A 24,482-nucleotide genomic window follows, 5' to 3' on the forward strand; every position below is an offset into this window, starting at 1 on the left:
AGAATTGAAGATGGGTCGTGGCTGGGTCTTCCAGCATGACAACGACCCGAAACACACAGCCAGGGCAACTAAGGAGTGGCTCCGTAAGAAGCATCTCAAGGTCCTGGAGTTGCCCAGCGACAGCCCCAAAACCTGAAGGATCTGGAGAAGGTCTGTATGGAGGAGTGGGCCAAAATGCCTGCTGCAGTGTGAGCAAACCTGGTCAAGAACAACAGGAAATGTATGATCTCTGTAATTGCAAACAAAGGTTTCTGTACCAAATATTAAGTTCCTTGTTTCTGATGTATGAAATACTTATGTCATGCAATAAATTGCAAATTAATTACTTAAAAATCATACATGCAGACTTTTGAACAGGGGTTAATTAATTTTTTTCTTTGTTGCCATGTTTTGTTTTAGGATTGTGCCATTCTGTTATGTCATACAGTTGAATCTGAATCCCATAAGAAATAAAAGACGTGTTTTGCATACTCACAAATTTTTTCTTTACAAATGGTACATATATTACCAATTCTCCAAGGTTATGCAAACTTTTGAGCACAACTGTACATAATGTACATCATCAAAAAAGTTTGAATATAAATTAAACCAGTACAGAATAATTATTTAATCTTTCTCATATCGAGTGAACCTACCTCTGGCACTCTATCCAGGACTATGACCTGTGTGTCATAGAGGGTTTTCTGCACAGAAGGGGAGTATTCTCCACGATCGTATGGACCAGCAAACTTTTCAATTATTGCCTCCTTGATAGAATTCCTGCAAAAAACAGTGGCATATAGAATATTAACCCACACTAATTTGTTTGTTCATTAGTTCAGAGATGTTGTAAAATTGTTAATGTATGATTCATCATTCAAAGTTAATGTGGCTATAAAGGTGTTATGAATGATTTCTTCTACCTTTAAGTTCTGTCAGAGTAAAATTTGATACACCATAAATTGTACAGTTTTCATACAATTTTAGAATGTATTATGTGGAGTATCAATTACTGGGATATTGAGGTCTTTAGTATGTCAAACCTGTATGGGGGTGTATTTGAATCTTTTTGTCAAGAGCAAAACATTTTTATTTTCAATCAAAAATAATTGATTTAAAAAAAAAAACAAGGATTCAATGTAAAAAAGGTTATCTCCCTGGGGTCTCCCGGGGGTTGTAGTGGGGCTATCGGGGTGATTTTGACGCCAGTGGATAGATCTAGTTTTCTAGATTACTGGCATATTTTTCTATTAATAAGTTATCGTAAAACCAAGAGGAATTATTAGAAAAAGATGAGGTCGGAAAACATATACTTGGAATTTCGTCTTATAAATGATTATTTAGCCTAATATATTTGTAGAATATAACTTTTCAGTACAACAAGCAGAGAAAATATGACGATATGATGTGTGTGCGATTTAGTTTCTCTTTCCCTCCTAAAATAATGTAGATTTACATTTTTGATTTTTCGATTTGATGAATTAGCTTACACAATAAGCTGAATCTCCTATTGAAAAACGTTAACGTGTGATAGGTAGCCTATATCTTTGTATTATGTTTCAATAATAGCCTAATTAAGTATTTGAATGGTCATGGAAATCTTGTATTTCATTTGTTCAACCAAGTCTAATCAATCATCTGGGAGTATCGCGCGTATCCATATGCGAGTATCCATTGACGTCATGCATTCATTCAGGGGCGATTAGCGCCTGGGTACCATTTGGGTACCAATGCTAAGTGACGTGGGCAGTTGGCAGATTGAGTCACAAAACAGGGTATAAGAAAACAGGTAAATAGTCACAAAAAAAATTCTGTTTGTCAGTTTAGAATTCCGACAACGGAAAGTAATGGAAGGAGGGTGTAGCTTTCAATAGGGCAGTTTTATTTTAATTACAAACTCAAACACTAACTGCCGTAGGCATTTGGCAGTTCTAGTGTTAGTAGTTTATCCATCCATCCATCTTCTTCCGCTTATCCGGGGCCGGGTCGCGGGGGCAGCAGTCTAAGCAGGGATGCCCAGACTTCCCTCTCCCCAGACACTTCTTCTAGCTCTTCCGGGGGGACACCGAGGCGTTCCCAGGCCAGCCGGGAGACATAGTCCCTCCAGCGTGTCCTAGGTCTTCCCCGGGGTCTCCTACTACTATCTTACTACTTGGATTAGTCATAAGAATTGAGCCCATTCTAGCGAGACTGAAGACGAACTTCACACTGACAAAGCTCTGTCATGGCATGGCACAACAACTTTTGTTTTTCCTTCATACACAAATTACATAAATACAATAACTATCAATATACCGCTGTGGAAATAATTAAGAGACCATCATTTTTCTTAAATCAGCATCTCTACATGTATGGCAGCCAGCCATTCCATTCCAGTGTCTGTTAAATTCCAACACAAACACATCTCATTTTACTTAATGAGTTACTAATTAGGTAATTACCTCAACCAAATCTAATTTAATGAGGAAAAGTATAAAAAACATTGCTGTGGTCATCACTATCCTCTTGCAGTAGGACCAGCTGGAGGTCAAAAACAGGGCAAGAGGTACCTCAAAGGTAACTTGAATAAGAAAATAACTGTTCAGCATGACAAAAGAGTTGGAAAGAAAAGCTTTGCTGGCAGAGAGATACAGTGAGTGTCAGGTTGATTCCATCCTGAAAATTTCAAAGACGGCGGTTCATAAGAACAAGGTCAAGCAACAGACATTGGGAACAACAAAGCTACAGACTGGCAAAGGGTGAAAACGACGGTCCACTGACCGAGATGACCGTGAGCTCATTCAAATGTCACTCAACAACCATACGATGACATCAAGTGACTTACAAAAAGAATGGCAAATAACAGCTGGGGTGAAGTGCACGGCGAGGACGGTTCTAAACAGACTCCTAGGGGCAGAACTGAAGTCCTGCAAAGCTAGAAAAAAGTCCTTCATCAATGAGAAGCAAAGAAGAGCCAGGCTGACATTTACAAAAAATCATAAGGATTGGACCCTAGAGGAATGGAGTAAGGTAATCTTCTCTGACGAGTAAAATGTTCAGGTTTGCCCAACTCCTGGTCGTCTAATGGTTAGATGGAGACCTGGAGAGGCCTACAAGCCACAGTGTCTCGCACCCACTGTGAAATTTGGTGGAGGATCAGTGATGATCTGGGGATGCTTCGGCAAGGCTGGAATCAGGCAGATTTGTCTTTGTGAAGGACGCATGAATCAAGCCAAGTACAAGGTCATCCTGGAAGAACACCTGCTTCCTTCTGCTCTGACAATGTTCCCAAAATCTGAGAATTGTTTTTTCCAGCAGGACAATGCTCCATTCCACACAGCCAGGTCAATCAAGGTGTGAATGGAGGACCACCAGATCAAGACCCTATCATGGCCAGCCCAATGTCCAGACCTGAACCCCATTGAAAACCTCTGGAGTTTGATCGAGAGGAATGACTTTTTGTGCCAGGAGTTGCATAAAGTCACCCAACAGCAATGTGGCAGACTGGTGTAGAGCATGCCAAGACACATGAAAGAACTCTTCCTAAGTTAAAACATTTGTAATTGGTAGTTGAAAAATTTATGATTTCTTTGTCTTATTTGAGGTCTGTAAACAATGAGTTTTCTTGGTTATTTTGACCAGTCGTTATTTTCTACAAATAAATATTCTATGACAATATTTTTATTTGGAATTTGGGTGTAATGTTGTCAGTAGTTTATAGAATAAAACAAAACTGTTCATTTTACTCAAACACATACCTGAATAATAATTAATGAGAAACCAGAGAAACTGATCATTTTGCAGTGGTCTTTTTTCCAGAGCTGTAGGTAAAGATAACTGACTTTTTCATTAAGTTTAACGATGAGAATCGTGGAAACCCCTCCTCTTTTACTTTGCAAGAGGTTGTTTTCTATATTAGCATACCCCAAAAAGTATGTACAGATGCATACTTCCAATATCCACCAGAAATAGTAGACCATCTGGGAACTTTTGGCGTACAGCATAATATGGTTTAGGACATACTAATATTCTTGCATATTAATCTGGCGTATATAGTATGCAAGCATGCGATCTGAGATGCAGCCTGTAAGATGATGATTTCTCAGGTAAGCAGCACTGGATGTCCTTCCGTCCAACTTCTACATAGCTAGTTAGCTCCTACGATTCAGTGTCAGTTCAAAACATTCTAATATATACACCGTAGAATGATAAATCATGCAATTATTATTCTCAAGCTAACCAAAAGCACTTAGCTATTAACAATACTTATGTCATGCAATAAATTGTAAATTAATTACTTAAAAATCATACAATGTGATTTTCTGGATTTTTGTTTTAGATTCTGTCACTTACAGTTGAAGAGTACTTATGATAAAAAATTATAGACTTCTGCATGCTTTGTAAGTGGGAAAACCTGCAAAATTGGCAGTGTATCAAATGTAATACACATTGTAATCACATTTAATTGTATTGTCTTTTATGGAATGTATGTAATATAGTAGAACGTAATGAACCGACACTGAATCTTAGGAGCTTAAATACAAGCTATGTAGAAATTGGACGGAAGAAACCTCTGTGCTGCTTGCAAATGGCCGACCAATGGAGAAGCATCCTCCACACCTCCCAGTAAAGCCGGCCCACAGGTGTAAGAGTAAAAATGCAAACGAATAACTAGTGCTTGAAAAAAAAAAGAAGCAAAAAAGCACCTCAAGCACAGGGGGCAGTCTAACCAAAATCGAGGGTAATTGATAGTCAAATTTAATTGGAGTTTGTTTTAAAATAAATTTTTGGTGAGAAATATTTTCTGAGAATTGAAGTGCATTAAGTTTTGCACTCTATTACCAAATATTTTATTTGGCATTCTACTTGCGTGCACTAGCCATGTACTGTGGCAAGACAAAGATATTATTATTGCTTCACGTCATTGTGCCAGACAGCCTGTGTAGACAAGCAAGAGATGACAGGCCTATTTCTTTGGTGAGGGGAACAACACTAAACATACCATGGCTAAAGTAGCACAAGTAATGATGTTTGCAGAATAAAAACTAAATAAAACATTTCGAAAGCCCAATTTTATTTGGGGATGGTTTAGAACACATTTTGACGTGAGTCCAACCACAGCACTACCTTACTTGTGCACTTAAATAATCAGCCTAATAAATCTTAGAAATTGAAAAAACAACTATTAAATTGAAAAATAAAGTTCTAACAAGTTAAAAAATGAAATACTCATTTTATCTCATTCATTTTGCAGGTCACAATCTCAGGGAATTACCATATGCCATCAAAGTTGACATTGTGGATCCTGTTGTAGCGCCACCTTGCATACACAGAGGTACAGAAACACCTGTCCTTGGCCTCCTGCAGCGTTGTGAAACGGTCACGGAGAAAACCTTCAAAGCCAGACTGAGTGGTCTTCAGCAACTTCATGTTCTTCACGCCACTGTAAAGCACAGGGCTCCCTGTGGGGTAGACGAAGAAGGTAAACACTACAGTTACAGTCAAAAAAGTTGGATAGGGAAAAATAATCTAAGCATCCATGCAGCCTCCCAGGTCCATCACTTTGCCAAAATGTAGATATAATAGCCATATTGAAGTATACTTGGGAATCTAGCAAATATATGCTATGTGGTCCTCCCAAGTCTACTCGGTAAAGCATTCCCACCTAGCACTGGATGTTCTTGTAATGTTCCTGAACTCTGGGGACAAAGCTATTGTTTTTCGGTTTTCACAACTTTTCACAACTTTTACATTTGGGCTTATAAACAATATTTTATATATATGGATCATCATGTATTTGGTATCAATAGATTAAAAATAACCTCAGCTCATATAAGCATGCATGTTAATGTACTCATAAGGTACTATTTGAGTGAAAAATGTTTATCATTGACTTCTGACCACAACAAAAAAATGTGGAACAGTTCTTCAAATACAAATGTTCTTTGCAAACCCTTTTTCTTAAACAAATATGCATTGTATCACAATAAATGTGAAATAATTCACCTTTAGTGCAAGCAGTCCAATATGTTTATGTCACCCATTATTATATTTCTATTCATGATTGAATTCAGACCACACACAACAATGTGGAACCATGTGGAACAGTACACGTCAACCGACTAGTCCAGGAATCCCTATTACATCTATTAAGCTGGCTTTACTTAATATCAGATCTCTTTCCAACAAATCATTCTTGGTAAATTACATAATATCCTACAATCTAGATTTTATGTTTCTTACTAAAACGTGTCTAACAAAAGATTGTAGTGTTATTGTTCTTAACGAGACAGCACCCGGAAAATGTTGTTATATGAATACGTGTCGAAATGGTAGGAAAGGAGGAGGAGTGGCTGCCCTATTCAAAGATACATTCCAGTGCAAAGAAAATAAATTTTATTTATTTTGAATACCTTTGTATTGAATACCTCTGTTTTACATTGAAGGGCAATAGCTATCTCTCCAACCATAGCTATCTCTCCAACAATAAGTGTTGAGTCAGTTGATGTATTCCTGGATCATTTAATGCCAAAATATTGAATGTCACGGATCGTATTGCACCGGTAAAGGTAAAGAAAACTATGAGCAAACAGGAAACACCATGGAAAACTACCATGATGGTAAGTGCCCTGAAAAGAGAATGTAGGAATGTGGAACGTAAGTGGAGGAAAACTAAACTTCAAATCCACCAAGACATCTATAAACAAAGGCTTGGTAACAATTAGTTACGCAGGGCTAGACAGCAACATTTATCGGGAATGATCAACAGGAATATCAACAATATTATCAGGAATTTGATTTCCCCTTTCAATAAATGTTTTCCTGAGTTGTATATTAATCACTCTATACATCATTAGGGGTCCTTAGGAGCCCTATTATTTTTAGCGTTCCTTGCCCCCTGAGATGGGCAAAGATACATCAAAATGATATTGGTTCACAATCACTTATGCTTCCTAACTGGATAGATATCCCATGAAGTTTAATTTAATTGGTGTTATGCTGTGATGATTATGTGTTCCCAAAATCATGATCTAAACAGCTACTTCAATTAGGGTACAATCATTTAGCAATCAATAATTTATTAATCATTGGACACCCATTCACGTAAACTCCAATAACTAAATAGAGAATACTACAGACCAGGTATTCCAAAACTGTTCAAAACTTCTACTAAAAACAGTCAAAAATAAAGATCTGGAAAAAATAAAGAGACCACTCCTAATTTTTCTTAAATCAGCATCTCTACATGTATGGCAGCCATTCCGTTCCAGTTTCTGTTAAATTCCAAAAAGGCACACCTCATTTTACTTAATGAACTACTGATTAGGTGATTACCTAAACCAAATCTAATTTAACTTGGAAAAGTATAAAAACCACTGATGTGGTCATCACAATCCTCTTGCAATATGACCAGCTGGATAGCAAAAACAGTGCCTCAAAGGTAATTTGAATAAAGAAATAACTGTTCAGCATGACAGGTTTACTGGCAGAGGGATACAATGAGCATCAGGTTGCTTCCATCCTGAAACATCCTCAAAGACGGCAGTTCATAAGAACATTGGGGACAACAAAGCTACAGACTGGCAGAAGATTGCAGGCTGGCCATTTCAGTACCCGGATCCTTCTTCTATGCAGCCATGTAATTGATGCAGTATGTGGTCTGGCATTGTCATGTTAGAAAATGCAAGGTCTTCCCTGAAAGAGACGACGTCTGGATGGGAGCATATGTTGTTCTAGAACTTGGATATAACTGTCAGCATTGATGGTGCCTTTCCAGATGACAGGCTGCCCATGTCACATGCACTCATGCAACCCCATACCATCAGAGATGCAGGCTTCTGAACTGAGCGCTGATAACAACTCGGGTCGCCCTTGTCCTCTTTAGTCCGGATGACATGGCGTCCCAGTTTTCCAAAATGAACTTCAAATTTTGATTTGTCTGACCACAGAAAAATTTTCCACTTTGCCACAGTCCATTTTAAATTATCCTTGGCCCAGAGAAAACGCCTGCGCTTCTGGATCCTGTTTAGATACGGCTTCTTTTTTGACCTATAGAGTTTTAGCCTGCAACGGCGAATGAAACGGTGGATTGTGTTCACCGACAATGTTTTCTGGAAGTATTCCTGAGCCCATGTTGTGATTTCCATTTCAGTATCATTCCTGAATGTGATGCAGTGCCGTCTGAGGGCCCGAAGATCAAGGGCATCCTGTATGGTTTTCCGGCCTTGACCCTTACGCACAGAGTTTGCTCCAGATTCTCTGAATCTTTGGATGATATTATGCACTGTAGATGATGATAACTTCAAACTCTTTGCAACCTTTCTGATATTGCTCCACTATCTTTTGTCTCTGCATTGGGGGAATTGGTGATCCTCTGCCCATCTGGACTTCTGCGAGACACTGCCACTCTGAGAGGCCCTTTTTATACCCAATCATGTTGCCAATTGACATAATAAGTTGCAAATTGGTCCTCCAGCTGTTCCTTATCTGTACATTTAACTTTTCCGCCCTCTTATTGCTACCTGTCCCAACTTTTTTGGAATGTGTAGCTCTCATGAAATCCAAAATGAGCCAATATTTGGCATGACATTGCAAAATGTCTCACTTTCAACATTCGATATGTTATCTATATTCTATTGTGAATTAAATATACATTTATGAAATTTGTAAATTATTCCATTCCTTTTTTACTCACAATTTGTACAGTGTCCCAACTTTTTTGGAATCAAGTTTGTACATGCATCATAAATGCTCAAGAGCCCTATTACTTTAGTTAAGATTATTATTAATATTCCTCTTTTGGCCGCATATTCCCGTGAGATGGTATGCACCTCAGACACAAAACATGGCCCAGAGGTGTATACTGTCTGCCGAATTCATCTATTAGACTACGGGTCCAGTTGACCTCTAGGTGCCATTATAATAAACAATCTAGTTCCCTCCAAAACCGCACTGACATTTTCTCTCTGTATAACCTAGATGTTTGAAATTTGGTCCACAGGTCCCTCTTCACCTAAGGAACACATTTTTCTCAAGATCCCAAGTCCGCCATCTTGCTTTTTCCGCCATTTTGAATTTTGTCTAAAACACTCAAAAGTTATCTTCAACTAGAGCACTGCACCGATTTTCATGCTGCTCAGTATCTAGCATCTTGGTACAACTATCTAAAGATTCAGTATAAGGATTGTTGATATCTTTAAAAAAATGGCTGATGAAAATTGAGCCAATGAAAATGTTTGTGGGTGTAGTCTCAATTCAAATGCTCATGTATGCAAGATGGTTGGGCTTACTGCAAACAAGCTTAGTATATGGGTTCAGGCCTATGTCAGGAAAGACTCCACAACGTTTCAGGCTGATTGGCCTGATGATAGCGCTAAAATCCTCAAATACACAGGCTCCATAGCAAATTAAAGGAAGTCAATGGGGAATGAATGTGATTCTATGGAAAATGAATGGGGGCAAATTTGATTAAATTGAATGGGAGTCAATGGTGATTCAATGGGAGTCTATGGGAAACACATGGAAATTAATGGGGAATGCATGGGAGTCAATGGTGATTCAATGGGAATCAATGAGGAATGCATAGGGTTTTATGGGAAATGAATGGAGGTCAAAGGGGAATAATGGGGAGTCTATAGGGAATTAGTTAAGAATAATTGGGGGCCATATTGGTCCTGGAAGGAAAGGACCCCGTAATTTCTGCTTGCAGATATTTGTTAGGGTTATTAGGGTTTCAGCAACAAAGGTGCTGAATCCCTATTTTGTTTCTTGGCGTTCATTATTATTATTAGGGCTTCAGCAAGCAAAGGCGCTTAGGCACTATTGTGTTGCTGTCATTATAATAATTATTATTATTAGTGTTTCAGCAGTTCACTGGTGAAAAAAACATCTCCTAATAACGATAAATGTTGCCAATGGGACTCAAAGTCTGCCGTATTGGATTTTCTGCCATTTTGGAATGTGTGAAAAACAGTTCAAATGATACTCCAAGAGCACCAAAGAGCTCCAAGAGCATTTTCACATGTATGTGAAAAAATGTGGGCGTTATTGACCAATAAACCTTCAAGTGGGCATCGTTTTGTACATATAAGCATATTATTGAGAATCCGTTAATCGTATTATAATCCAACTAGGTACACATGTTCAGAACCTTGACAGGACATACGGTATGCACGCATTTTCCGATTGACCACAGGGGGGTGATGTTGAACTAGACAATTTTGTGAGTTCACTCTACTCATTCTGTTTGACATAGAGAGAAAAAATGGGTAATAAGTACATTTCCTCACAAGGAACATATTTACCATTGGAACTCATTAGCTCAGTCTTCATAAGTAGTAAATGTAGGGTATACTGTATGAGAATGGTGATTTATGGCCCTGGAGGGCGGGACTTCCATATTGATGTGACAGGTGGGCAGGACATCCGGTTTGTAGGGTGGGACTTCCATTGTGACATATGTTAGGGTGGGACTTCCTGTATGACGTGTGTACGGGCGGGACTTCAGGAGTCACGTGTGCATGTCCGGTGACTTAGTAATTTATGATTACATTGATGTGTCCGTGTTTGATTTTTTACAACGCCTGATGAGCAAACCAGACCAGTGTTATAACAGGTGGGTTATGTTTGATGATTAACAAATGGGCCTTAGGGTTCCAGAATGTAAAATTCCCAGGCTATAAATAAGTGTTGTGTCAGCGGTAAAATGTTTGGTGTGCAACAAAAGGGTGCCAGGGTTCCACAGCCATGTGGTACAATGTGCATGTAACATGTTGTTTTTCCATAAGCACAGAGTTACACTCATGGGAGACATGCTTTTTGTGTAAGATATAAAGAAGGGGTTAGGGACTTATGATTCGGAATTAAGATCAGATCTGCCCTATAGTAATAGTCCCTTAATAACCACTATTACAAACAGTATTCGCAGGTTGAAAATCATCCTGTGTTTCACAGTTTGTAGTTCAACACAGCACTACAGTAAACAAACATTGCATGTGTAATGCTGTTATATTGAAGGAGGAGTCATGGCCCGGGCCAACCAACATTACGCATAGGTGGATTGTGTCGCGGTTTGGGTTCAAAATATTGTTATAAATAAAAACAAGGATTTTGGTACATGAGCAATGGTGAGTTTTGTAATAAAATGTTTTTTTTAAGTGAGCATTAACTTTTAAATTGCATTATATGGCAAAACGTTACAAAGTTACCCGCAAGGTAGCGAATAAATTTGCATGAACAACGGCGAATCGTTGACAGGTCAGGATATGTTATTTCAGGTAATTAAAACATTCATAAAGGCGTCTTTTGAAATTGTGCAACGGGGATCAATGAGAGATTTTTTTCCACACATGGGTAGAAATGTTAAAATGTAATGTTTAAAAAAATACTGTAGTATTTGCGATTACCGGTTTGTGTTAGTATGGGCGTATGCTGTAACTTCCGGGTAAGATGTGCTACATTCTCGTAATGACCAACTCTTGAAATCAGATTTTTGATTGCTGTATTATGGTCTTGTGTTTGTTAAATGTTGAACAGATTAATGGCGATATGGTGACAATAGCCAGCATTTATATGTAAGCAGATGAGTTTATCGTTAATATATAAAATGATATGACGTGATGTGGCTGAGCGTTTCTACCAGACAGGAAGTATCAAAATATTTGGTTGTGAAACGTCAACAATCATCAGAACTAAATAGTTAAGTTTTATCCAGAATTTTAATCATTGCAGCCTGTATAGTTCTAACACAAATGTAATATAACGTGAAGAACAATGACATGTAACCAATGACAAAGTTAAGAGGCGTGACTTGCTGGAGGAGCCCCAGCTGCGATGTAAAGACAGTATTTAACCCAGCAGCATCCACAGAAGTCAGCTGTTGTTTTAAGCGCGGAGTATATCGTTTCTGTTGTAAGTACAAGTTATTTTATTTGAAGTAATTTATTTGAATTGTGTTGCAATTACAAACGCTAGCAAACGAGACATTTGAACTTTTTAAGAATGTGTAAATAAATGTTACGATTGCACAATCCATGCATTTTTAGCTGTCTTTCATATTGCCTGTTTAAATCTCCGGTTTAGTTTGAGCGGAATTAAACACCAGCTGTGTTTGGTAAAAACATTTTTGGGCCTTCAAATCTTGGTAAGTAGACTTTTGACATTATTGTTAATCAGCTATAATTACCTGTATACGCTTGTTAATCCTATTTGTATTTAGACCAAGTGACCAGCATCTGCGTCAGTTGGACTGGGCGGTTGTGATCTTACAAAACCTGAGCAGATACTTTTTGTGTACGTTTAATTATTTACAGACATTTTTAGTCTTGTTCTAAAGTGTTATTAACATTTATGACAATATGCATACAGCTGAACCTTGATACAACATTCTTTATTCCAACAGATTGAGGACAGCCCTGTGATGATACAGAATACATTACCATAATGGATTCAGTCACGGACACCCTACCTTGTGGCTGCACAGCGTGAGGGGATTTTTTGTTTCATTGTTTTATTTCATGCTTGAAAGCTGAAGGTAATACTGTCAATTCATCAAAACTGTGATGTATGTAAATGTATGTTTCAGTTAGAATAATTTAACCTTAATAGTGGATCGTTATTAACACGTTAAGCTAGAGAAATGGCAAAAGATAATGCTAACAACAGACCAGACAAGGAACAGCCAACAACCTCTACACGTAATCAATCGACCACACCCCAAAATATAAATGAACCAACCATTACTTTGTTACACAGCGATGCACACAATAATCCTCAGATACAAGGCTTGTTAACCAAGCTTTGTAGCCTCCATTTTTCACACAATCTAGCTGACTCTCCTTCGAGCTCTCTGATGTAAACTCAGTGCAGTGATGGCGATGTTAGAGTTATACAACGTAATGTGTTTGAAAATGTTGAATTACGACAGTTGATAAATTTACTAAATACTGGTTGTGTGATGATCGTCTGTAGATTGAGTTGATTGGTGAATCTCTGATAGACCCCGTACATGTGACCATGAGAGTGGATGAATATAATGAACGCACGTTTGGTAATTTACTTGAATGTGTTATGCAGAGTAATGCTGAGATTATTATTGATGAATCATTAGAGTTGGTGGTACAAATTGTCAAATACCGTGAGGGTGGTGCCCCGCGATGTAAAGCCCAAACACTGTTGATAGATCAGATTATCAATAAAAAAAAGAAGGCATTTATATGTGGCTGTGAATAATGATTCTACATGTTTTTCTGTTTTTTGATGGGTATGTTGAACCCACAGTACACATATCCTGAGGCCCTGGTTAGTGGTCGTGAGTTACATACAGGCGCTGGTTTAGCGTTAGCTGATTATGTGGCATTCACGGATATTGTTCGGTTTGACAGGGTGTAAAATTGTTGTCTTTCACCGCACACGGAATGGTCACTTTACAAAGTTTCACCCACCCTAGAACCATCTTTATGTACTTACACGATAAGCATTTCTATGGCATCATGAATCTGAAGGGTTTTCTGGGTGTGTCTTATATCTGTGACTGTTGCTATACCGGTTGTAAACATAGCTGTAGTGTCTGTCTTCATGAAGATTGTCATACCCAACCCTGTAACACAAAGCAGTGCCCTGACTGTAAACGGATATTTTATTCAGATATTTGTTATAGCCAGCATAAACGCTTGAAGCACCACAAAAGTGTGGGTCGTTGGGTTATCAGGTGTGACCAGAAGAATTACTGCGTCGATTGCGGCCGTTATTACAATGTTAGTATTACCAACTATAAAGCGCACCAAGCCAGAGGACCCCAGTCAGCGCTACATATTTTATGATTTCCAAATTCAAAATATCACTCAAGACCAATACAAAAAAAAGATTTTTAGAAATGTTGGCCAACTGAAAAGTATAAACATGAAAAGTATGAGCATGTACAGCACTCAATACTTAGTTGGGGCTCTTTTTGCCTGAATTACTGCAGCAATGCAGCGTGGCATGGAGTCGATCAGTCTGTGGCACTGCTCAGGTGTTACGAGAGCCCAGGTTGCTCTGATAGTGGCCTTCAGCTCTTCTGCATTGTTGGGTCTGGCATATCGCATCTTCCTCTTCACAATACCCCATAGATTTTCTATAGGGTTAAGGTCAGGCAAGTTTGCTGGCCAATTAAGAACAGGGATACCATGGTCCTTAAACCAGGTACTGGTAGCTTTGGTACTGTGTGCAAGCGCCAAGTCCTGTTGGACAATGAAATCTCCATATATTTGGTCAGCAGCTGGAAGCATGAAGTGTTCTAAAACTTCCTGGTAGACGGCTGCGTTGACCTTGGGCCTCAGAAAACACAGTGGACCAACACCAGCAGATGACATGGCACCCCAAACCATCACTGACTGTGGAAACTTTACACTGGACTTCAAGCAATCTGGATTCTGTGTCTCTCTTCCTCCAGACTCTGGGACCTTGATTTCCAAAGGAAATGCCAAATGTACTTTCATCAGAGAACATAACTCACCAGCAGTCCAGTCCTTTTTGTCTTTAGCCCAAGCGAGACACTTCTGACGCTGTGTCTTGTTCAAGAGTGGCTTGACACTCTTGAACAATGCGACAGCTGAAACCCATGTCTTGCATATGTCTGTGCGTGGTGGTTCTTGAAGCTGCAGTCCACTCTTTGTGAATCTCCCCCACATTTTTCAAAGGGTTTTGTTTCACAATCCTCTCCAGGGTGCGGTTATCCCTACTGCTTGTACACATCTATTCCTTCCCTTCGCCTCTCTATTAATGCTCTGTGAACAGCCAGCCTCTTTAGCTATGACCTTTTGTGTCTTGCCCTCCTTGTGCAACGTGTCAATGGTCATCTTTTGGACAGCTGTCAAGTCAGCAGTCTTCCCCATGGTTGTGTTGCCTACAGAACTAGACTGAGAGACCATTTCAAGGACTTTGCAGGTGTTTTGGGTTAATTAGCTGATTAGAGTGTGGCACCAGGTGTCTTCAATATTGAACCTTTTCACAATATTCTTATTTTCTGAGATACTGAATTTGGGTTTTCATTAGTTGTCAGTTATAATCATCAAAATTAAAATAAATAAACATTTCAAATATATCAGTCTGTGTGGAATGAATGTATACATAATAATTGAATTACTGAAATAAATAAACTTTTTGATTTCACCTGTACTACGTTGATGGATATGCTGAACGTGATGGCTGACAAAGCTAGAGGCTTTAAAAGAACAACACAACGTACATGTTCAATACATATGGGAGTGTGGGTGGAATCAGCATAAAAACACATTCGCAGATGTCAAAGCTTTCTTGAAGACCTTTGATGCTCCAGAGCGTCTTGACCCTTGGGGTGCTCTTTTTGGCGGTTGTACTAATGCAATTCATCTGAAGTTTACAGCTCGAGAAGGGGAGACTATTCAGTATAACAGTGTCTATAGTCTTTACCCATTCTGCAACAAGACAAAGACTTATCCGATTGGGCATCCAGACATAATTTACGAGATTTCAAACCACTAGACACCTACTTTGGTATTGTTAAGGCTATGCTGTGTCCACCGAAAGGCCTTTATCAACCTGTTTTACCACACAGGGTTGGCGGTAAGCTGTTTTTTCCCTTGTGTAAATTATGTGCAGAGTCTGAAAACCGGGTAACTGATTGTTCAATTACTGATTCAGAAAGATGTTTAACTGGTACCTGGGTTTCTGTTGAGAAAGGTTATAGCATTGTGAAAATATTTGAAGTCTGGGATTTCACCAGGACATATCAGATGATTTTTTGGCAGATTACATGAGAACCTTCCTGAAGCACAAGCAGGAAGCTAGGGGCTTCCCGCCATCTGTGGTTGACGATGAGGCTAAAGACCAGTATATCCATGAATATCATGAAAAGGAGGGTGTGCAGCTTGACAAGGAAAACATTGTAAACAGTGCTTGGCGATCTTTGGCTAAATTGGTAATGAATAGTCTTTTGGGGTAAGATGGGTGAGCGGACTAACCTTATGAACACAATGCTAATTACAGATCCGGAGGAGTTTAGCCACTACCTTTTTTCCAGTGAAATAGAAGTTGGTTATTTCTATTTCATCTCAGACACAGTTGAAATGGTACAGTGGCGTTACACAAAACAGACACCAATCAAACTACGTAACGGCAACATTTTTATTGCCAAGATCTCAACCGCTTATGCTAGACTCGTGTTGTATTCACTCTTGGATAGAAGTGTACTCTACACAGACACTGATTCAGTAATCTTTATCACACGCCGTGGGGATTGGGTGCTGTTAGGGAAATTTCTGAAACCTGATGCATTCTTACTGAGTAAAGGACTGAGTCCCAATGTTTGGATAAATAAAGGAGTGTGGGAGAGGGGATCTGGTTTTTGTCCTAGGGGGCATTCTTGATTGGTCACAGTAGATTATAGTGTTAATCATCTACCTATCAGTAGGTTTCCCAGATACTTTAATTCCCCCTTAAGGTTTGAGAAAGTTAACCAGATGGGGGAAGACAACATGTCCCTTGTGTCAAGCCCAGGACATGTGATAGAACAAAGGGCATGTGTTTTCTTGACATGGGACGGATGGGTTGCGTCTTACCACACCCCTTTTTCCCTCCTTATATACTGATGATTTTCCTGTACTAATTTAGAGATTATTCATTGTTACTTTGTAACCTGTGTATTCTCTCCTTGCAAGAATAAACTGTTTATTGTGCATTTGAGTTTTCCTCTGTCTTTCCTCAATTTCGTTAATCGTTTTGACTTTAGAAATTGCCATCACAGTGGCCCCCAGAGATGGGGACAAGTCACACATGTTCAAGTCCAAGCAAGTCTCAAGTCTTAACCATCAAGTCTCGAGTCAAGTCTCAAGTCACCGTTCAGATAAATCAAGCAAGTCAAGTCAAGTCAAGGGTTCACCCTAAGCAAGTCAAGTCGAGTCCTTATAAGTTTCAAGTCAAGTCAAGTCAAGTCACAGTACTAAAGAGATGAACCCACACACACACTGTCCTCTGTTTCTGACGTGCGCTCGGTGCGAAGCTCTATTTCAAAATCAAATATATGTCTCCGCGGTACAATTTTTTGGGGGGACGAAGCGGAGGGATCTTGAATCAGCCTGAAGGGGTTGTATTCGCTATAACAACCGCCTCGCTATACCTTATCCCGCTTATTACATGGCTACCTACCAAATAAATCTATAATTTGATACAAAATATCGATTTCAAAAGGAATTTATTGATTTCAAAAACGATTGTACTGCTTCCTCTAAAGAAAATAGTCTGTTCCGTCTCTGGTTAGAATCCTGCTGCGTCCATAGCAACATGCTGTTTTTCATGGCAACGGTCTGTTATCAAGAAATAACACTCATTCTGCACTGGAATTCAGACAATCCATGTAATAAGGGCTAATAATAAAACCTTATTAACTAATTATTGTGACTGAAAAACTGCCTAATATGTAATTACGCTGTAATTATTCTTGTCTGTATGAGTAAAAAAAACAACCTCTTCGAAATATTTAGGTGCTAGTAATCACATCGGCGCCTCCATGTTAGCCTTTCATGCAGTAAAGTTAACTGTTATGGTGTAAGCACAATGCTTTTTAGTTTCCACACGCAGTCCACAAACACTTGAAAATGGCCACATTTAATACAGACATTATAACCTACGTGTAATAATATACATGCCCGCTTATTTTAAGATGCCCATCAACATTGAAATTCAGGCTATGCCACTGTTATAGTCAAATTCCCTTACATCTATTTACTAGACGTATTCAGTAATGATAATGGTCACATTTCTAACAAGAAAAAAAACAAACATAATATACAACCAAGGCCAAATGATGACAAACAAAAGATTAATTCATTACATTAGTAACTTAATCGTTACAGATCTTAGTGAAACTGAATATAAAGAGCTTACATTCTTACCTTTCCTTGTGGTTCTTAAAATAACAAATGCAATTTGGAGTGGTTGCACATTTTGCATCTGGCAAATCTTTTTTTATTCACACGGTCCAGTTCAAAGTCCTTGTATCCAAACGATACTATTTGCAGAGCTCCACTAACGTTACGGTCTGCCATTTTTGGCGCGGTTGAATTGTGCAGGGTTAAAGGCACATACGCTGAATAGTGGTGCTGATGTCACAACATATAAAATAATTTTATTGCTGTTTGTTTATTATAAGTTCAAGTCATTGTCGAGTCTTCCACTTCAAGTCAAGTTCAAGTCTCAAGTAACTTGTTCTCAAGTCAAAGTCAAGTCAAGTCATTTTCATACTTTAATCAAGCAAGTCACAAGTCCTGAAAATTGTGACTCGAGTCAGACTCGAGTCAAGTCATGTGACTCGAGTCCCCCACCTCTGGTGCCCCCACTAGGGCCATTCTTGGGTGACCTGACTGATGAGTCACCAGATGGTGACAGCATCGCTCAATTTGTTAGTGGCGGGCCAAAACATACAGTTACAAAACCATTAAAGGTCTGACCGGTCTCAAAGAAAAAGGCATTACGCTCAACAGCTACAACACAACCATTGTTAACTTGGAGACGCTAACAGAACTGGTTGATAACTTCATACGGGGCGAGGGTGGTGATGATGATCACATTCTTGCTAATGCAGACACAATTTCTAGAGATAAAAGAACATTCACGTTGAAAAACCGAGTAGTGTCTAAGCGTTTCAGAGTTGTGTACAACAAGCGTGTACTGCTCCCTGATTACAGCACAAGGCCTTATGGGTACTAAACCACAGTCTAGGATGGATAGCGGTTTTGACCCACGACTACAACACCCGTTCAACTGTGTCATTAGTGGCCCCAGTAACTCTGGTAAAACATATTTTGTGAAGATGTTGCTGGATAATGCTGACATTGTTTTCTCCAAAGAAATTCAAAATATCATCTGGGTTTATTCATGTTGGCAACCGCTGTATGACGAAATGTTGAAGGGGAGGGAGATTACTTTTATAGAATGTCTATCAACATCACTGTGTGATGACATTCTGCTACCGATTCAGAAAAACAACCTTTTAATTATTGACGATTTAATTAAAAGTGCATCAATGAGTTTGGAGATAGAGTTTTCACACAATATTCACACTACCGTAACCTGAGTGCAATTTGCCTTGTCCAAAACATGTTTGTTAAAGGCAAATCTAGTAGAACCCCGGTCTTTCTCGATTCTTCATGGAGAGTTTTAAAGATGCAACACATCCGCCTTTTGGTTATTTACTTATTGCCTTTAAAGCTACAACACCAGAAGACTACCGTCTGAAAACAGGGTTATTTTCAGGGGATTGGCCTGTCGTGTACGTTCCTAAGAAAGTTTGATCATGTCTAAACGCATTCATAGAAATGTACCACTTTTGAAGATGATATTTAAGGCACCGGATAGTCAACGAAAAGTTATTTTAGAATCAGCATCCACCGACCTCATTCTATCACTGTGAAATAGCACATAATCTAAGGCGCGGAAATATACCCTTAACAGAATCGCAGCTCCGAAAAGTAAAGAGACAAAATTATATACATGTCTAGAAAGAACACTTCAGTCACAAGGAAAATAAAAAACATCAACCAATCTGGAGGTTTTCTACTGCCGTTATTAAGCATTGCAGTTCCCTTCTTAACCAGTCTAATTGCATCGAGACAGGGTTAAACAACATGGAGCATGCTCAGAACATTTTTCTGGTGCCACAACATCAGTTAGAAAAACTGCGAGAATCCAAAACGACTAGCACCGATGTGACAATCTGTTGAAAATGATTTGGACTCATTGATTCGCAATACTCTGTTGTAGCCTGATATGGATTTACAGGAGAAAGCTAAAAGATACTCTGCCGTTTTACAAAGATTTTTGACTGTTGTGCGACAGTGGGAGCTTGATACAAACACATTGACTTTAAGTCTACCCGCGTTTGAGACTGGGTCTGTTGTATTGAACGTGACTGAGACTAAGCAAACTGTTGACCGAAAGGTTGACCTTGTTAATGACATTTTGGATAATGTGCCTGTGAGGCGTAGAAAGAATGTTGAATATATTCTTAATAGAATGCAACGGTCTAAAGATTTGACTTCATGGAATTCAAATGGTGAATTTGTTTTCAATGGAGAGATAATCAGGGGCTCGCACCTGTTGGATCTTGTTAAAACTGTGACAGCAACCAATAAAATTGCTGACGATAGAAGGTGGGGGATGTTTTTAGAGGCCATGGCATGTCTCAACATCCCTTTTACAACTATTCCAAATGCGCTTGTAAGACGTAAAATCAATTTGTATAAACAAACGTCTGGTGACACAATGGATGATTTAGCCACACCCCATCAACTGGTTTTCAACCTACCAAAGCTTTCTTTGAACCCCCTACCACAAACCCCACAAAATGGCTTCCATTTTAATGTGTTTTTATTTCATGCTTTTTTATCATTGTCAAAGTGTATGTTTTACCCTGAATACATTTTGTATGAAAAATACTATGTAAACATTGATGTGATTTTACAAATGGTTTTATTTTTGAATAATAAAGTTGACATACACGTGATTTGCTTTTCTATTTCTTCAACAACCATGGAACAAATAAAATGATTCACAAGATTGAGCATGTTGTATGCAATTAAACATTTGTTCATCACGCTTACTCTGGTGCATCTTAGCTACAAACTTTGAGACTAGGGCATCATTTTCTCGTAAATCTTCAAAATAAAAAGACAACATCTTTATAACTCAGACCTTTTGTCATTTGAGAAAGAACACACAATGTTGTCCACACGTGGTTGAAACCAGGTCCTGTACTTGTTTTGAACTGTATTCCACATTCTCACAGGTTTTCAGAAAGGCATTGATTGACTCATCAAATTTACTCTTACTAAGTGGTACGTAGTGTGGCTTGTCGTACGTCACTGTGACAACTTCGTTCTTTTTCCCTGCAATATGTAGTTTGCAACAGTGGGACATGACTGTCACCAACACGTTGATAATCAATTATGTCTGTGTAGATGTATGGGGTGTTAAACCCAGCCAGAATATCTGTGGGGAATGTTCCGTACCATGGGGCATACCACCACTCGCCTGGTTTTAATCCCAATATTTGTTCCAGTTTTGTACAAAATTTCAAACTAAAATGGGGCTCACCTTTTAGAAACATTCTATTTTTAAATTTATCATACCCCACCCATACACCATGTGGTTTTATATAACTGTTAAGCTCTGTCACTAGTTTTACTATGCTGCTGTAATAACCGGTGTTGAGTTCATATTTCCAAGTTTTGTCGTTATTCAAGTCATGTAGTTCAAATGCGTTTTCACCCCATGGAAAATTCTATCAAAGATACTTCCCATCACCTTTCAAATATATACCTTTGGCAAATTTTGTGGTATAGCACGAACTCGTATTGCTTGGATAGACATGTCTCGATGAGTGACTGGGAAGCGTTATGTAGATGTCACCATAGGCGCCGATTTATGTTTTCCTCCGTGGGTGCTCATAGGCGCACGCCATTTTTATATATATATATATATATATATATATATATATATATATATATATACACACCTATATATACCTATATATACACCTATATATACCTATATATACACCTATATATACATATATAAACGCACTACGCACACCTATTCATTTACTTATTAATAAAGCCGTAAAGTAGATCTTTCAAAATGTACCACTTATCACAAATACAGGATTGGATATGAAAAGTTTAACTGACACGTAGGCCTAACCGCGATCAGTTCGTGGGAAATTAATGTTTTGCGCTATTATCTAAATATCGATTAAAAAAACGACACATATAGTTTCTGGGAGTTTCTCCCTAATTTCTGCTACGAGTTTTTGATAGTGGCATTTTTTCATCTGAGAAACGCTGTGATTGGTGGATAGGGAGCACCCGGAGCAGGCGACTGGTTATGTCGCTGTCACTAACATCGACATAACCAATCACAGTGTGACAGACGCTTTACATATCACCAACGGCAAGTTTAATTTTAAATGAATGTAGCCTACTGGCGGACTGGCGGTCTGGCACACGTGGGTGCTCGTGCTCGGTATTTTCGTGGGTGCTCGCTATTTTCCGTGGGTGCTCGCTATTTTCCGTGGGTGCTCGAGCCCCGGAGCACCCACGGTATCGGCGCCTATGGATGTCACAGTCACCCATGCTGATCGCAGTAAATGATGTGATCCTGTAAATCCTGGAGTTTTATCCAGTTTCTAGGTCAAGCACTTGTTCCGATGGTATCCAGCTGTGTAATTTCTCAGGCCAACCAAGCCATTTAACAAGACACATTTTCTTCCCATTCTGTACTTTCTCATCCAAAACTGCTTCCACTTTAAACATTTTATCCTTAGCCACGATTATTTTCAGCAATTCCTGTTCATAAAACGCACCTATCAGCTTTGAGAGTCTCACAGTATCCCCAACCTGGAACTTGTAGCTTTGATTACCATTTCTCATTAATGTTGTACCATACAGGTTCTTGAGAACTAATCTAAAATTTTCTTCACAAACATCAGCAGGCTTCATCTTAATAGACCTATGGTAGCTATGGTTGTATCCGTGAACTAAATCTTGAATAACCTCAATATAGCGATTGAGTATTGGTAGCTGTGAGATACCTTAATTGTTTTATTAAATCTCTCAACGATACTCGCTTTGACATCATTTCCTGTAACAAAATGTTTTATGTTGTACTTCTTCATTAACATTTCAAAATGTGAATTAAAAAACTCCTTCCCCTTGTCCGTTTTGACTTTTTGCGGCGTTCTTCCTTCTTTTAATGTCTTCAAATGCTCGCTTTACATCAATAGCACTTTTATTTCTCAGCACGCGAATCCATGCGTATTTGCTTAATACATCTATGCATGTTAACATGAATTTCATGTTATCGTTTTCCACACTGTAAGCACTCATGTCAACTAATTCCAGCTGAAATTGTGAATTTATGTCATGAACAATAACTCTATTTCTTTGAAAATGTATAGCTACAGACCTGTGTAGCGTGTATGCATCCTGGGCTAGCAGCCAGTCATCGGCCTCTCCATTTTTGAGGATCACCCTGGTTTTCTCCAAGTATGCTCTTTTCAAACCCTCTCTACCCACATAAGCACCAGGGTTTGCCGGGTCATAGTAAATACTTTTCATAACCTGTTCAGACATCGTAGAGCATTCGAGCAATAATGACAATTAATACATGTTTAACATCGTTTTATTTGAGTTTTTGAAATTACACAACCAAGATATTCAGAAAAGTTACACAAACATTCAGATTTCTCATAGTGTTTGTTTATATACATGTTAACTTGAGAAATGAAGTTACCCGGCCTTAGATAACAGACTCTTTGCTTTTGTCGCACCATGATGCCACTGCGTAGCATACAGCATCCTCATTAAATTTGTCCATGTATTCATCCCTGTTCTCACTCAGTCTCTGTGTGATGTTCGGCTCCAACTTGAGCTAATGCAGAAAGTTCTCAGCGGCCTTGTGAACCTCAGTCATTGGTGCGTGAAAACCTGATGCGTTCAAAGCCTTGACTAACACGTTTCAGTCGCGGTGTTAAAACTGTCCACAATGTCATATATATTGGGTCTCAAAAAAATAATCAGGCGGTTCGAGACAGGAATGTCTTGTCTGGCTTTGGTGGTCCACTTCACATCCGATGCATGCTTTGTGTAGAATAGCCCCAACAACGTTTTCTAGAATCTTACCCAATGTTGCTTTGATGATCTTTACAACTTTTGGTGCAAGGTGTTTGTCCATTTTGTGATAACTCTTGTTAGCATTTGAAAGGTATGACAGATTAAGAGGACCTAGCTGATCACCAATCCGGTCAATCCAGTGGTAGTTTCTTGCTGGGTATGCCGGTGGAATCGAGCTGTCGGGTCAGGGATTCCGTAGAAGGCTTCAGCGTTGTCATCACACAGCCAGTTACTCGGCCTTGGTATCTTCAATCACCGCTTGGTTGTAATCTTGAGACATGTTTCGTAATTTCTTCTGACTGCTTGATAGTCACAGACGGTCTGTCTGTTTTTATGCTGTGTTGAGGACGGTGTTAACGTAAGGCGGGGCTTCAGGGTCTTAGGTCAGTTGAACAGTCCGCAGTCACAATCTACCCCGCTGACATTTCAGACATAGTTCCAATCTAACATAGTCATACTCTTTCAGCCCCTCGTCAACTTTAAACAGTACATCTACTGTATTATGTGGGCCTTGTTTTGGCCCCAAATAAAACACTTTTCGAAAGGTGCCCCATAATCTGGCATTAAAAACCATTTGATCAGTCACACCAGCCTTAAACTCATGGCCTTCGGTAATTCATAAAATGCCACCTCCGTTAGCTCTGGGTTGAAGATGTATCCACCGATCCTACCATCGTCCAATTTCCATTCCTGTGCAAACATATCCTTGTGTAGTTGATGGATTCGGGTTAAACTCTGCATCGGTTTCTTCGGGGCTGGCATGTTGATTGCATCTCTGCGGTCCATTTGTAATTTCTTACCAAATCGCTGATCTGCATTTAAGATGTTAGCTTTCACCGG

At 39.1% G+C, this 24,482-nt stretch overlaps 1 protein-coding gene across 1 annotated transcript in view; it reads right to left on the bottom strand.

The window, feature by feature from the left end:
* uox (urate oxidase) overlaps window positions 1-24,482 on the bottom strand; it is a 41,769-nt gene that overhangs the window by 8,507 nt on the left and 8,780 nt on the right. The window contains exons 5-6 of the mRNA XM_010867356.2: window positions 5,234-5,420; window positions 636-759 (exon numbers count right to left, since the gene is read on the bottom strand). Of these exons, the coding sequence (XP_010865658.1) occupies window positions 636-759; window positions 5,234-5,420 (311 nt within the window). The remainder of the gene's footprint in view (window positions 1-635; window positions 760-5,233; window positions 5,421-24,482) is intronic.

The sequence above is a fragment of the Esox lucius genome, chromosome 8 (genome assembly GCF_011004845.1).
Source record: "Esox lucius isolate fEsoLuc1 chromosome 8, fEsoLuc1.pri, whole genome shotgun sequence".
NCBI classification, from domain to species: domain Eukaryota; kingdom Metazoa; phylum Chordata; class Actinopteri; order Esociformes; family Esocidae; genus Esox; species Esox lucius.